This window comes from Python bivittatus, unplaced genomic scaffold (assembly GCF_059951505.1).
Source record: "Python bivittatus isolate LINGU-HERP-01145 unplaced genomic scaffold, Pbiv_v1 ctg000980_np1212, whole genome shotgun sequence".
In the NCBI taxonomy this organism is placed as follows: Eukaryota; Metazoa; Chordata; class Lepidosauria; order Squamata; family Pythonidae; genus Python; species Python bivittatus.
This window is the reverse complement of record NW_028277125.1, coordinates 28,589,076-28,605,900: the sequence shown is the minus strand read 5'-3', so window position 1 is coordinate 28,605,900 and position 16,825 is coordinate 28,589,076. Positions and strand designations below refer to the sequence as shown.

General features: G+C 36.4%; 1 protein-coding gene across 4 annotated transcripts in view; it reads right to left on the bottom strand.

Annotated features, from left to right (window-relative positions):
• TRIP12 (thyroid hormone receptor interactor 12) overlaps positions 1 to 16,825 on the bottom strand; it is a 106,403-nt gene that overhangs the window by 46,492 nt on the left and 43,086 nt on the right. For all 4 annotated transcript variants that reach the window (XM_088132165.1, XM_088132166.1, XM_088132167.1 and 1 more), the window contains 7 exons: positions 13,152 to 13,257; positions 10,090 to 10,226; positions 4,185 to 4,268; positions 3,072 to 3,167; positions 1,528 to 1,676; positions 985 to 1,020; positions 610 to 705 (listed from right to left, as the gene is read on the bottom strand). In XM_088132165.1, coding sequence (XP_087988291.1) covers positions 610 to 705; positions 985 to 1,020; positions 1,528 to 1,676; positions 3,072 to 3,167; positions 4,185 to 4,268; positions 10,090 to 10,226; positions 13,152 to 13,257 — 704 coding nt within the window. The remainder of the gene's footprint in view (positions 1 to 609; positions 706 to 984; positions 1,021 to 1,527; positions 1,677 to 3,071; positions 3,168 to 4,184; positions 4,269 to 10,089; positions 10,227 to 13,151; positions 13,258 to 16,825) is intronic.

Here is a 16,825-nt window from a genome sequence, read left to right as displayed (position 1 = left end):
ATTCTAATATGTTTGGCTACGAATTAGGAAGAAACGTAAGCAAAACAATTAAATAAGCTAATGATGCCAATTAATCATTGAGGCTTAAAACAAAAACAAAAAAGGAAGGATTTTGTAGAAGGGACAGAAAGTGTATATTTCAAGTTTCCCTTAGGCTTAAATAAACTATGCTCAGATAACTGCTACATATAGAATGATTACTAGGCAAAAAAATCTAAATTTTACAATTTATCTAAACAATATCAGATAGGCTTCACATTTCTGTATTTAAACTTTCTCAAAACTCATTTTCTATCAATATACACATTGGAATAATGTTTAATAAAGATTCTCAAATGCACTAGTTCTATATTTTATGGTGCTCCTGCTGCATCCCTACTGTACTACATTAAGGTTTAAATAATACTAGATGCGCAAGGATAATTAAGAATATTCAGTTATAGATATAAATTACAAAATTATTTACTTCTCAAAAGAAATTATAGGAAATTCATAATTCCAGTATCACATACAAGCTGATATTAAGGATAGCCAATGAACACTAAAGAGTTTGAGAACATTAATTGACAATGTATTTATTGCAATTAATTCTTGAATGATCAGTTTTACCTTCTCCAAAAAAACAGGAATTGCATCCACCACAACTGCAGATGATCTGGGAAGTGCTTCCATCATGTAGGTTAAGGCTCGACAAGCATGGTTCATCTGTGAAAGCAATCAAAGGTAAAAGCAGTCCTGTCAGATCACATCAAAGGCTTGCTTACTTTGTCACAGCATTTTCTTTTGCAGTGTAGCTAACTAGATATCCCAAAGAAGTTCACAAACAGAACATGAAATCAATCTTCCCACTTCCTACTGCTGTTTCCCACAGACATCTCTTCAGAGACAAAATGTTTCTGATCTTGAATATAACTCTGAAGGTAAGTAGCCCATTTAGACTCAAAATATAGAGCATGCAAACTATATTTAAGATGAAATACTCACAATGTCGAAGTTGTGCTCCATCTGTAGCAAAGTTATCTGTAAATAATAGAAAAAGATTAGCCTTTGCTCCTTCATTTATTTATTTACCGGTGTATATCCCTCCTTTCCTTCAGAAGCTTAAGGCAGCAAGTTTATGGGTGTGTATTTCTTTACAGTTTATAAGAACTTCCTTATTAACACTCTCCGGAATATATTAATGAAGTATGTGTTGTATCATATTGAGCAGAAAATGTTCAGGTGACGTAGAAAATTGCAGTTGCCTCCACAGAAGCAAGGCTAGTAAAAAATGTTTCTAAAAAAGCATCTCCCCATCCCTCAAGAATTCATGTTTCCAATTTAGGTACACTGTAGTATTTTGAGACAAGAACTACTCTAATAGTTCTTAACATTTTATGCCATAGACCCCTTCAAATAAGTGACAACATGGAAAAAATCTTGCTTCCTTTTATCTACACATTTCGATTGAACCATTTGGTCCTTTATGAAATCACAATGAACTAAAGGTAAAATTTCAAATAAATGAGTGAATATATTTATACTTACCAGAGCTGGAACAACACTCTTGACTGGAAAACCTCCCAAAGTTTCTTCATTACCCATGACCAATAACTGACACATTTCTATCACTGATTGTAACTGCTGGCTTTCATCAGTGGCCTGAAGCCCTTGTAGAAGTTGCTGAGCTTTAGAACCTAAAAAACAGCATTTTTTGTTCACATTTTTACAACAGATATTTCATTATGATAGACAATAATTTCATTACTTATTACAAAATGGTGTGTGAATGTTATATGACAATGCTGCTTAAAGTTCTCCTTTCAGTCACAAAAATATATTTCATATACATTTTATTCATACATTCCAGACTGAGAAGCAGAAGTATAATTTAAAGGTGACAATTGGGTGGCATGAAAATTCTTACAGCATCTAGCTGGTTTTAGCATCACTTTAACTTCTCAAACTTCTTTTCATTCTTGGCCCTTCTACTGAACACTAATATTCTGTACTTTTCTGATGGTTTATATGTACAAAGTAAAATATGCCTCCATAAGAACATGAACCTAAATGATCCTCCTAAACAAAGTACTGCTGTCTTATGGCATTTGTTCACTGTACTATATTATCATGCCATGAGAATTCTCAATCAGAATTTTATATTAAAAGCATTAACCAGAATCATGTCTTAATCACAATTCCTATGCCTTCTTATGGTGTGCCTATTATAATATATCTAAATATCCATACTTATACAATGAAAAGGATTACAGATCCAGATTGACTCATGATAGACATTCTACAAATCAGCTTGTTGCAAGATCAAGAAATTGGATGTAAATCTAACTATAGCTAAGTAATCTGCTGATGTTAGTATGGATTTTTTCCCCAAAAATACAAAGCCATCAACTAAAATTCTGAGCTAGATATGTAAACAAGTTTGCTAAATGCTCAGACTTTATTACATTACAAGCAGCATTCTTAACAAACTGAATTACTCTGGTGAAATGAATTCAATCTTTGTAAGGACATTCTTTTACACAGAGACTGTCAAAACTAGAATAGAAATTTCCAACTTTAAATATATTTGTGTATTCAACAATAAACTTATCTGAAAGAGTTCATGTGATCAGGAATACATCTACAGTCTACCATCCAGAAGGCCAATCTTAACTAAATACTACATAAAAACTTGAGGTACTGTTACAGATATTTATTTATTTATTAAACACATTTATATAGCTGCCTATCTACCAGGGGAAAAAAAAGGGGGGGCAAACAAAATAAAAATGCAATATACTAAAAAGACCATTTAAAACAATAACACTGAGGCCCCAATAAAACTCACATTCATCCATCACCACCCCATGCCAGCTCCATCAACATCCTAGCCCCAGTGCCTGGGGGGAAAGTCAGTCTTCACCGCTTTTCTGAAGATTAATAGGGTAGGGGCCATGCATATCTCTCTGACTGTTCCAGAAGGCAGGTGCCATGACAGTATTTGATAAGAATATAGGGCTCGATAATAATCTTATAAAAAAGAGACTTACTATCCTGAAGGGATTGTAAAATATGCAAATTAGTGCACTTACTAGCTCCACTTCCAATTGTTCGGTGGAATAGCTGAGACATTCGAGGACCAAGAGGACCAAACAGATGTGGAGGGAGCCCTCTAGCTTCTAACAGGGCTAGAAATTTTTTAAAAAAATTAAAATCTGCATTAAACTCTTCATATTATATCACAAGCTATGATTCACATAATATAAATTTTCAATTTGTAGCATATGAATAATTAAAACTTCTGTTGCAGTTTTATTTTACAAGATCAGTTCTTATTAAGCACAGTTATATATTTCACTTTTGCAGAATCCTAGACATAAAGCAATTTTCACTTGAATTCCTCTAACACTGTAATTTATCACTATGCTGGTTTAATGGTCATATATATTTCTGTTTCTGCACTAAGTTTAAATGTACTAAATTTTTAAAATAATTATGTTAGATACATCCTACTTCAGCTAGCAGTATCTAAGCCAAAATCCAGGAAATCTGTTCTTCTTCCAGAGTGAAAACAGCAAAATTCAATTATCTATAAATCAAGAATGGAAAACTTATGACCCTCCAGATAATACTTGTTTTTGATCTCCAACAGCTTTAGTAAGCATGACCAATGGTCAAGAATGTTAAAAGCAGTAGTCCAAACAAAATCTAGAGGTCACAGGCTCCCCTACCCCATGCGTACTTTCATTAGATGAACTGAAGATATCTTTAAGAATAAAAGGGGACTGAATACTAAAGAAAATTATATATCTATATAGACTGCAGGATTTCTTCTAGTAATAAATGTCTTTATGAAACTGAATATTAAGGAGACAAAACTACATAAGTAAAACATTTTCTAAAAATCAGTTTCCTAATAAAAAAGATGGATTTTACAACTGTAAATATGTGCTTCTTTAAATCGTAATAATAATTCAAAAGTATTCATTTATGCCAAAGATGACTGATATGCCACCAGTTTTAGTGTCCAGACCTTTAATTACCTGGTCAAACAAGACCAAGTATTACATTCAAGTTCTGGAAAAAAAAATAGAAGTGAAACATCAGAAAAGGGTTCTGAGAAAGGTTCCAACTGTTTAAAAGAAATCTAGAGGGTTGCTGTAATTTTAAAGTTGTCATTTATATACTGTAAGCTTAGTTTGTACCTTGTAATCTTCCCATCTCAGAATCATCTGATTCACTTTCACCAGAGGTGGTCATGCCCACAGCCCCAGCAACAGAACTAGAAGCTAATAGAGAACACAAAATAAGTGGCATTAATAAATCATGCAGCTTATGTACTTACAAACTCTCTCAGAAATCTTCCTTCCAAGTTGTCAAAGAAAACCTTTACCGACCCCAGTAGGAATTGGAATGGGCATACAAAACAGCAGGTTTATTTTTAGTTTTGACTCACACAGTATGGAAAGACTGCACTTGAACACCCACGGTCAGTTTACACTTCCAATCGTGCATGTGATTGAAACATTCTAAATTTTTACTCATTTTTTTTATTTTCATTTGAAAGAAGGAAAAAATAGTTAAACAGAAATCTGACAAATCTAGGAAGTATGATGAGAGTTAAGTGTACATCATGAACGCCTGCTAGGTCTGAAATGTATAGTGTACAGATCTGAAATGTATACCAAAATGTATTGGTATAACATCTTCACAGCCATAAAAAAGCATGAAAGATGCTATAGAAATATTTCTCACAGACTCAAGGAACATGTTCACATCTTTAAGGAACTTTTCTAAAGGAAGCATTAATAATGCTCTGTGTGTGTGTGTGTGTGTGTGTGTGTGTGTATCTCAGAATTAAGTCCTATCAATTGCAATGGGGGTCTCATTTATTAAGTTTGTACAAGACTGTAGCTTAACCAAAAATTGAAAACTACAATGTTAATAGTCATTCAGTTAAAGTCATTCAGAGCAGCAAGAAAATAAGCCAATTAAACATCACACACAGACAACAATTTATTTAATTGCTTTTAATAATATTTCTTATCAAAGTATGTTGGGTATATCAGATAAAAAATGTATTTAACTGGTGCCACTACAGGAATGCTGGTTCCTTTTAAACTATAGTAAAGGCATCGAAAACCAGTTAAAGCTTCTTTTGAGAGATTTTCTCCCATCTGCAAATATATTCACTTAAGCAACAGCAATTCTCATCAAAAATTAACCACTACTGATAAGGGCTTTTGCTTAACCTCAATCATAAAACCTTGAATGATTATATGTTTTCAGAAAGAGAACCTATGTTTTTTGACAACTTTAGGCCTTAAATGGTAAACAGGATATCCAAAAATCAAATCATATTTGCCGTTGACCCAGGCATTTGAGTCAGGATGAACAGAGTTCCCAGTTCAATGAGTTATGGTATATTTTAGATGTGATCACCATTTTATTGTCATACTTGGTTTTTAATGATATGTGCTATTTTCTTTTGTATTTGTTGTTTGATGTTACTATGGTATGCCACTGAGAGTCATGTTCTCTGAGTTGAGTGGCCATATAAATTCTTCAAATAAACAAATAAATGAAGCAAAAATGAATTTTCATTTTATTTTTATTTTACTGGCTTATATACCCCTTCAGTCATGTTTAATTACAAGCAGCTTAGAGACCTCCAAATAGTAATAAGATTAAAAAATATGTAACACAGCAATATGTATAAATTGCTTAAGGAACACACATTCACCCTCCAAAAGAAACTCCTCAGGAACTGAGTCCCACTGAAACAACCAGGCCTTAATATTTTACAGAAAGGACATAGACCTTGCAATATCAGGGGAACACTCTTTCGAGGAAGTAACTGCAAAGGCTGACCCCAGGATCCCTGCATATGGCATTTCCTAAGAGTCAAGAGTAGCCTTCTCTTCCACATCTCAAAGTAGAGACAACTGGGAGAGGTCTGTCTCACACATATCCAAATCCAGAACCAAGAAGGGCCTTAAAAGTAACAACCAGCATCTTGAATTGACTGGAAGCAAACTGATAACCAGCACAGCTCTCAAAGCAGAGGTGTTATATCTGCAAACTGCCTGCTGCCCGTTACTGCTGAAGCTACTCATACTTGAGCAGCTGACATATCCAGTTAGTCTTTAAAACCAGCCCCATACAGAGTACACTTAAAATAATACACGAGAGCTGGTCTACTTGCCAGCATTCTGCCACAGTAGTCAGCTCCGCTTATAGCCGAGCTGTCTTTAGTTTGCCATTTCTTCCCTGGAAGACCCTAGACAAGAAGAGGATTTGAGATCGCCCACAAGTGCCCCAGACAGTTGCTCCTTGTGAGGGCACAAGACAGCCTTCTCTGGAGGGTTTAGAGCTCTGGGAGACAAAGGAATAGCCATCTTGCTCAAACCATGGTTAACACCATAAAGGACACTGGTTCACATAATTTCTTTTCTAATCAGTTTCAGAAATTGCTTGTTAACTGCTTTTTAGCTATTAGGAATGTTTGGATCGACAAGCCTGAAAACACTGGGTGAGTTTCCTTCAATCCTTAGCGAAAGAAGTTTTAATACAAGTTTAAGGACTTAAAAAAAATTTTTTTTTGGAATAAACAGCAAAAGGGTGATTAGAACTTTGTTTTTGGAAAGTTACAAATGGACTAAGGGTCCAGTTGGGTTTGAAATAAGATTAATTATAAGAATTCTTCCCATGAGAAAATACTTTTGTTTTGAATTCTCTTTAAAAAAACGTTATAGGATGAGTCTTTGAAGGTTGGACACAAGAGGGAACCAGATGGAACTAAAGATTATAATAAAAGGAGAAGAATACTTAAATTTGACTTACAAATACAGAATGAAGAAAAATATTTTAACTTTGGACATACTGAAGGATATTTTTTAACAATGGACTTAGAAGTTAATTTTAAGAGTGCCCGTCTCCATAGATAGACTGTGTTTAAAAGATGTTATAGAAGAGGAACAAGTTTTATCTGACATGACTGAGGCTGATCTGAAAGTGGATTTAAAAATGACAGGCTACAAGAATGACATGGAAAAAGATGCTACACTGGACATACAAAAGAAACTGGCTGATGTCTTAATAATTAAAAGGGATATACAAATAACCAAGATAGTGACCTAGATAATTTTCCTATATTGGATTTACAAAATAGGCTTGTTAAAGCTTTGAAGAATTTCATGAGAAGGGACAAAGAAAAAAATGAAAAGAAATCAAGGTCTAGGGCATTATTTGAAGGGATTAAAGATCAAGGTAGTTAAAAGCGAAAGGAAGGAATATAAAGTTGGTTTATCTGATCAAGGTTAAAATAGATATGTTATCTCTGGTAATCCTTAATGGACTTTTGCTGATCAGGACTGAAACAACAAGGCTTTAAGGATTTGTTTACAGATAAGAGAGGGGATATGGGAAGAAGAGACCATTTGTTGTATTTTAAGAGAAGGTGATAAGTTACTAAAATTGTTTATATTTGTTGTGATGAAGGGGAAGTAATTTCTTTATATATTTCTTTTCTTTTTCTTTACTATATTCTTATTTTCTTATTTTTTCTATTTTTCTTTCCATTTTTTTTCTTTTCTGCACTTCCTTTTTTTATTTTTTTTTTAGTTTGTATTAGTTTTTATCTTTATAATTGTAATTTTTAATAAAATTACTACTACTACTAATAATAATAACAACAACCGACATGGGAAATGATCAAGGTATGAGTGACTATGACCAAACTTCCCAATCCAGCAAAGTCCTTAATTGGCACACAAGATATACCTATTTAAAACCTTCTTAGCCACAGCTACTACCTGCTCTTCAAGCAGGAGCTATGAGTCTAGGAGGACCTCCAGATTATGAACTCACTCTGGATGGGAAGTGTGGCCCTGTCCAGAGCTAAAGATGGAATATCTCTGGAACCAGAGGGATTCCATACCTTTATAGTTTCCATGTATTCTCAACAACATCTCCTGTTCAGCCCAGAATTATGATACAAATGAGTATCATTTGCTTATTGGTGATACCTGAATCTATGCCAGTGGATGACCACCCCCAGCAGCTTCATTTAGATGTTAAATAAGAAGAGGGAAGGTATTGTATCTTATGGCTCTCCACAGGAGAAGGCCCTACAGGTTGTCCTCTGACCCCCTGCTACCACTGATTTGGACCACTCACTTAGGAAAGAAGAACTTCAATAATACAGTGCCCCCAGTCTCAACCCTCACAGATGGTCCAGATGGATACCATGATTAATTATTCTGAACCAGGAGGGCTAAATTTCTCCTATTCCAGTCCTACCACAGGTCATTCATGAGAGTGATTAATGTGGATTCATTTCTATATCTGGGCCTAAACTTTGACTGAAAAGGATAATCTGTTTTCTCCAGAATTCTATGCAACTTTAGCACCCACCCAACCCCAATCTTTCAACAACATTCTCCCAGAAGGAAAGATCAGAGACTGGTGAATAGTTGTCTAAAATTGCTGGGTCAAGTGATGGCTTCTTGATGACAGGACACACCACACCTCTTTCAAATCAGGCAGCATCACCTCCTCCCTCAAGAAGTGTTCATCACCATCCAAACACAGCATTCTGTCACACTTCTGCAGGCTTTCACCAGCCAGGAAGGACAGGAATCCAAGATACAAGTGGCTGTGCTCATTTTGCAGAGAACTCTTCCACTTCTTCAGGACCAACAGGCTCCTGTAAAATAATCCCAGATAATCTTGCAAGATTATCCTCATAGGACCTGACCCAGTGTTTTTCAACCATGGCAACTTGAAGATGTGTGGACTTCAACTTCTGGCTGGGGAATTCTGGGAGTTGAAGTCCACACATCTTAAAGTTGCCAAGATTGAGAAACACTGACCTGACCAGTTAACATCCAACTCAGAGTGAATCTGAGTGGCTTTACTCTCTAAATATCCCACAAACTCTTCACAGTGGCTCAAAATATGCTCTTTTAGCCCATCCTTCCCACAAAGAGTCAGGACACTTTAAACAAGGCCACTAGCCAAAACACTAAGGACATGATAAAAGCAGAGAAACATTGCTGCTTTGCCACTCATATTGCCACAATATAGTCTCAAACCTGAGTTCAAATCTGTATTCAATCAGATTTGCTCATCTTTTACAAGCATTGCTCCAGCCCTGTCCTCTGTTGCTTCATCTCCCAAAGCTCCCCAGTAAACCCGATAATTCCTCTGGACTGGCAAACATGGAAAGACCACTCAGGGATAATTCTGTCCAACATTCTAGGATGCTATTAAATCCTCAGATAGACTGCCACCATAACCTTGGGGAAAAAACCAAGTATCTTTTGGAAATCAAGAGGATTCATTAGGCACCCTGGGTGGACAATCCAATAGGTCCATCCTCCTGCAGAAGTTAGCAGTACTATCAACTCCATGGCAATCAGAGTGTGCCTCTAGATGCAGCCAAGGCTTTCTAAATTTAATTTTGCCTTTAAAAGCACAGAAACCAGATTTCAAAGTACTATTCTAAGCATATACAACATTTTAGGAATGCTGAGTATGCAGTTTTTTACTTTTTTCTTCATTTAAACAAGCTCAACTCATATCATAAATTGTTTTTTAAAGTCCTACATTTCCCAGAACATGTAAAAGATTAAAGAGCTATTTAAGAATTTCAGATCAAAAATTTGCTTGTATACTTTATTTACCTTATTAACAATAATTATAAACTGTTCCAATGTTGGAGGACTTTAGGAAGTTTACAAAAGGAAAAAAGCACAAAATAAAATCACAGTAAAAAACAAAAGATAGATGCCTTCAACTGATAAGATGGGACAGAGTCCACAGAAATATAACTTGTTTATAGAATGTAAACAAAATAAGGGTTTTCTGTACTTCTGGAGAGAGAATATTCCATAAAATATGGGCTACCTCAGAGAATGCCTGTCTTCTTGTGTATATCCCATACACCTTACAAGGAACAGCTCTCAACAGGACTTCTCTAATGACCAGACATGACAGGCAAAATCAGTTCCAGCATGGCATTTCCTGATATAACCCAGAACTGCATTAGAAGAAAGTACTATACAGTGCAAGTAACTAGAATTTTTAGGTATTCTAAATTTTCCTTACCTGCAGCTCCTTGTGGAGCCTCATCAGTTCGTGCAGCTGAAGAATTAACACCATCCTGATTGTTATCAGGATCAGCCATTTTCTCCTGTCGGCGAGCCTCAGCTGCTCCTCTTTTGCCCAGGCCAGAGCCTCGCCGACTAAAAAAACAGGTACAATCAGAAGCCTTCTAGATTACAGTTTTTAGTTTACAATGCATTCAAATTAAATCCTATAGCAGTGTTTCTCAACCTTAGCAACTTTAAGATTTGTGGACTTCAACTCCCAGAATTCCCCAGCCAGCATGGAAATAAAGAGTAGTACTTCTTTTTTCATTGTATTCTCAAAATAATTTAAAAAGCAACTTCAACTGCATATAAGAATTGTACCAGCAATACCACATATTAGTTTAGCTAACTTCAACAACCTAAGTCATGGAGAAATGCTTCCATGTTATGTCCATCTATTTTCAAAATCTCTATATTGAGCAAAAGATCTATCCTTCCTGCAGAAACCCACATATACAATTTAAAAAAACAACCTCCCGCTGAGCTAAGAGTCAGCAAATATTTCAAGTGCTAGAAATTAATGGCCCATCCCCCAAAACTGATATTTTGTTAAATTACATCTAATTGAGCATTTCACCCCCAAATCAACACTACAGGTAGTCCTTGGGTTATGACATCAGTTGGGACAGGAACTTCTGTTGCTAAGTGATGCAGTCGTAAAGCAAGATGTCATATGACAGGCATCGCTTAGCGACAGCAATCCCAACAGTCCTGGTTGGCACTGTAACCCCAGGATCATGCAGCTCGTTAAGTAGGAAGAGGTGGGAATCTGAAGCAACGAGCGCAGGGAGCTATATGGGTGCTGCAAAAGTATGCGTGGGTGCTGCAGGCAGGCACTACAGAGCTCAGGGGTGTACAGGTGCCATGGGGGGTGGGAGGTTCCACAGGCATGTGCTACAGAGTGTGGATGGGCTGGCGGGGCCTGCGGGTAGGTTGGTAGGGGCTATGGGCACTACAGAGTGTGGGCAGGTTGGCAGGAGCCGCAGGCAAGCCAGCGGGGGTCACAGGCAGGTGCTACAGAGCACAGGTGGCCAGCAGGGGCAGCGGTGTGTGTGTGCTATATGGAATGTGGGTGGGAGCTATGGAGTATGCCTGGCATCTTGTAATCTGTAGCAGGGCTCCTCAGGAGAAAAAGCGGCAGGAGCAACTTATGGGAGAGACTTACAACCTCCCCTGCTGGCTTCCCCATTGACTTTGCTTGTGGGAAGCCAGCAGGGAAGTTCACAAATGGTGATCACATGACTGTGGGATGCTGCAACCGTCGTACATGTGAGCTGGTTGCCAAGCACCTGAATCAAGGACTGGTCGCAAGTACCACTTGTTCACTGCTGTCATAACTTTGAACAGTCACTGAACCAATAGTCATAACTCAAGAACTACCTGTACTTATTGCCCAGAACCATGGAGTTTAAACCACAGGAAATCTATTAAGACTCATTCAAAGTATTTCTTCTCAAAAATATTTTATTTTTATTCTTACATCCTATAGTAAAATTTTCATCTATTTTCCAAATCCACATCATTTAACTTATTTGATGTGTTACCATCTTCCACCATTCAAGAATCTTCAAGTATATTATTTAATCAGCTTCCCAAACCTCACTTTTTCAACCAATGTATAGAGTTATGTATAATATTCAACTATTTTTATTTCTATGTTGATTTCAAAGTCTTTCCACCCACTTGTTGAAGAAAAAAATATGTAAATATTCCATCAACCATATTGCTTCCCTGACTATAGGGATCTATTGTTTTATACTGACAAAATTAGTACACACAATACTTATTCTTCTTTCTCATAGGCTACATTTGAATATTATTTAAATCTTGTCCTCTTGCAATCACCTCTACTAGTTTTTGAACAAAAAAAATGCATATTTTTTGTATTCACCCAAAACATGCTATTCAGTATGTGTTTTAAATATATAGCATGATATTGCTCCTTCAAGGGTTTTGTTAAGTGGTTGATTTACTAAAATAAAATTATCAAAAGATGCTGGGAAGCTCACAGTTACAAAAATCCAAACCACAATAAAAATAATACAAACAATAAAATTGTCACATTAAAAATTGGCAAAGAAATAGCAGACTCAAAGTTCACCCTTTACTTCTTGAAAGTTCACCAGAAGAACATGTTCTCAACCAGCTCTCCAAATATTAAAAGAGAGACACAACTAACCTGTCTTAGTAGTGTCAAGCTATTCCATAAGGGTGGAGCAACTCCCTAATTAATGGTTAAATATTATATAAAGTTCTGCACAACTAAACAGCACCTTCAGTATTTTTACTTAAGCTTTGTTTCTTTTTTAACACATATACTTGTACAACCTACAATTATATAACATATAATTAATTATTCTCCTAGAAAATAACAGTGATCTGATTTAAAGTAACAGTTCTTACAGAATGCATTTTTGAAATGGAAGTTAATTGTTGAATGGCTCAGTTCAAATGCTTATATATCAGCAATATAACTGAGATGTAACTTAACCTTTTTGCAGTCTGTTTCCCTTCTTGATGTGCTTTGAATTAGGCAGTTTCCCTTAAACCTGGAATTATGAAACTTTAAACTACAGTCTAAGATCCTATTTTACTTCAAATCTGACAACCACAGTTTCTTGGTTAGATGTAAAGGGAAGCAATAGTTTAAGATGTGCTGCTTCTCATGTGTACCAAAATGAGTATGGTGGGAGCACCAAGAGGATGGCACGAATGGGCAAGAGGTTTACATGTACATGTTAAGGAAGTTGTTCAGGCTGGACATAGTTATATTTGGAACCAACAAAATATTTTGTATAGATCAGCTGATTCAGTACTGAAAAAACAGATTGCTTACTTCAAACTGTGATTCTCTATGCTATACTATTTGTTAAATCATTAAATTTGTCAAATTAAACATACCATCAGGGACACAAATATAAACTGTCCATTATGTTCATTCAAATTTTTTATGGGCTTCTCCCAAATGCAAGTTCTTCAACCATTTTAATGTGTTAACAATTTTAAATCACATTATACCTGGTACTAGCACAGGAGCCCGTGGTCTTTTGCCGTGTGCTCCGCCTCAAACTGGGGAGCTCAGCAGGTGGTGATTCACTGCGCTTTTTTGTAGATTTTCTCAAGCCTAAGCAAATAGAAGATGGGTAATAATGAATGCTTATATTTCTTTACAGGTTTCCCAACATGAAATGTTCCCTTTCAATATGCTCTTCACTCCTCTTTTTACTCATGCCACCATGAAAGAACACTTCCACTCAGAGATGACTTAAGAAAAATAAAAATAACATGAGGTTATAAATGTATTTTATAAATATACTATATATTATACTATTATTCTATGCATGTATATGCTATTAGAGAAGCATTTCAATACTCTCACCAGTAGAAAAATTGATATTTATTAGATTTATATTCTGCCTTTCCTCTAGGTACTCAGTTGCTGTACATTGCTCTGCCTATTTTTTTTTCTCTACAAATACAACTCTGTGAGTGACTGACCCAATTACCCAGTGAGCTTCCATGACCAAGGATGGACTTGAACCTCATCAATCCTTCCTTAACCTCTACCTCATACAAACTGCAGGTCCCATGCTGATATAGTGAGGAAGAAAAACTACATGCTATGGGCTATGGAAGCCCATAACATGCCCTATGTGCAGGACAGGAAGAAGAACATTACCAATTACTTATTTTATTTAGGTCTATTGCAAGGAATATACAAACTATTTTGAATTTGAAATACCTTGTTTAAAATTGTGGATTTCAAATTTGAAACAAGGTGCTTCAATCTAATTTTATCTCAAAACAGTGCTGTTTTGTGCCCAGGACACTTGTGGAAACCAGTTCAAAATCAAGACATTTTGTACAATACTATACAGAATATCTTATATGAAATGCAAACACCTCAAAAGAATTTATCATAAAAAATGTCTACATATGAACATACTGATATATCACCCTAGCCCAAAGAAATTGCCTTCTAATGTTAACAACTAACTTATTTTGTAGTGGGGAATTGATGTATGAAGATAGGAGAATCATCAAAACATGATGGGATACAAGAAATTCAAATGGGAATTGATTTCCAATCATAGTTGATTCTCCTTAAAACTAAATTAGACTTACATGAAGTGAGGTGGAGTGGCTTAATTTTCTTTTTAGAAAGTCATAAATACCTGCACAAAATGAGGGGAACTAAACCCTTTCTACCTCAGCAAATGGCATTACTTAAGCCATAATGTCTTTCCATAACTTTATTGAGCTGGAAGAAACTTCCTTGAAACTATGGAGAGTAATAAGGGAAGATTCAGACAGAGTTTAGGATGCTCTCATATGCATGATCCTTTAAAAAAAAAAAAACCCTCCCCTTGTCCTGGCTTTATAGGATCAAGTAAACCTAGTGCAGCAGACATTTACAGAACTGAGAATTCGATGTATTGTTTGAATTTGTAACAGTACTTTTACATTTTTGTCAGTTAAATATCAATTTAGAATGTACAGAGAGAGTTACCTTTTCTTTTATATGTAGATCATGGCACAAAGGTTGATCATAATACAATTTAAAACAGTTTATACTAATGTCATCCCATTTAATTTTGATTTGCAAGAAAAAAAGGCAAAACCTCTGGAAAAGGAGAAATAATGTTTGCACTACAAGCTTATATTATTTCTAAAGTTAAACATGTCAAATTATAAATTTTGAGCACTGATCAAAGAAGAAAAACAAACCCCCCAAGGACTTGGGTTTATTTAAATCAGTGTAGTGGTGTATGATTCATAACTATGGCTGTGCAATGCTTTGAATTCAATTTCAAAAGGGTACTTCAGAGTGCATCAGAGCACAAATGTAGCATTTACTTATAACTTTTTTTCTTCCACAGATGCATGGTTACTCCCCCGCAGCTGTCACATAATCCCAAGAAAGTCATGGTTCTTTTATGAATTGTAGGATGCCGTTATCATATTTCTGTCCTTGCGTGTTCAGAAGCACTTTTTTTGGACTGAACCTAAAGCACTGTACAACCATATTTGACCTATACAGTATGTCCATTAATCTACTGAAGTGGTAATGTCATTCTTACACAGAAATGGCTATTGTTGCTCCCTCTACTGGCTCTTCATAGCATGCAGCAGAAATTGTATATTGTTGCCCTTACAGGAACAGAGGCAAGAGAAAAGGGAGCAGACCTAGCAAGCTGAAATCTGAGCCAATACAAAGAAGCAACTGAATTTTCTAATATATTTTGCAGTGACTTTTTAAAATTCGCAATTGTGTGAAACTATTACTACTGTGAAGCTGAAGGCTTGCTTCCTCCTCCCCAATCTTAATTATAGAAAAGGGTTCATTTGAGTTTGCATTTATTAGTTTTTTACACAAATTCAGCACAATAGTACAGTCTGATGAAATTATTGGGCAAAACTACTTCCTAATTGGAAATACAGATCATTAGCCATATATCTGTGATGAGGAATTTTAAAATTTAGAATGAAAAGTATAACTATACATACATAAATATATACAGTGCATTCAGAAAGTATTCAGACCCCCTTCACTTTTTTCAGTTTTGTTATGTTGCAGCCTGATACTACAATTGTTCAAATTCATTTTTTTCCTCATTAATCTACACTCAGTACCCCATAATGACAAAGTGAAAACAGAATTTTAGAAATGTCTGTAAATTTATTAAAAAGAAAAAACTGAAATATCACATTGACCTAAGTATTCAGACCCTTTGCAACAACACTTGAAATTTAGCTCAGATGCCTCTTGATTGTTGCTGAGCTGTTTCTACACCTTGACTGGAGTCCACCTGTGGTAAATTAAATTGATTGGACATGATTTGGAAAGGCACACGCCTCTCTGGAGAAGGCCTTACAGCTGACAATGCATACTGTATCAGAGCAAAAGCCATGAGGTCAAAGGAACTGCCTGCGGGGCTCAGAGACAGGATTATTGCAAGGCACAGATCTGGGGAAGGCTACAAAAAAAGGTTCTACTGCACTGAAGGTTCCCTAGAGCACAGTGGCCTCCATAATTCTCAAATGGAAGTAGTTTGGTACAACCAGGACTCCTCCAAGAGCTGGTCGCCAGCCAAACTGGGCAACTGGGGGAGAAGAGCCTTAGTAAGAGAGGTGACCAAGAACCCGATGGTCACTCTGACTGAGCTCCAGAGATCCTGTGTGGAGATGAGACAAAGTTCCAGAAGGACAACCATCACTGCAGCCCTCCACCGATCTGGAATTTATGGCAGAGTGGCTAGACGGAAGCCTCTCCTCAGTGCAAAACAAGTGAAAGCCCACTTGGAGTTTGCAAAAAAGCACCTGAAGGACTCTCACACTGTGAGGAACAAGATTCTCTGGTCTGATGAAACCAAGATTGAACTGTTTGGCCTCAATTCTAAATGTTATGTCTGGAGGAAACCACGCACCGCTCATCACCTGCCCAATACCATTCCAACAGTGAAGCATGGTGGGGGCAGCATCATGCTGTGGGGGTGTTCTTCAGCAGCAGGGACTGGGAGACTGGTCAGGGTTGAGGGAAAGCTGAATGGATTAAAGTATGGAGATATCCTCAATGAAAACCTGTTCCACAGCGCTCAGGACCTCAGACTGGGCCGAAGGTTCACCTTCCAACGTGACAACGATCCTAAGCACACAGCCAAGACAACACAGGAATGGCTTAGGGACAACTC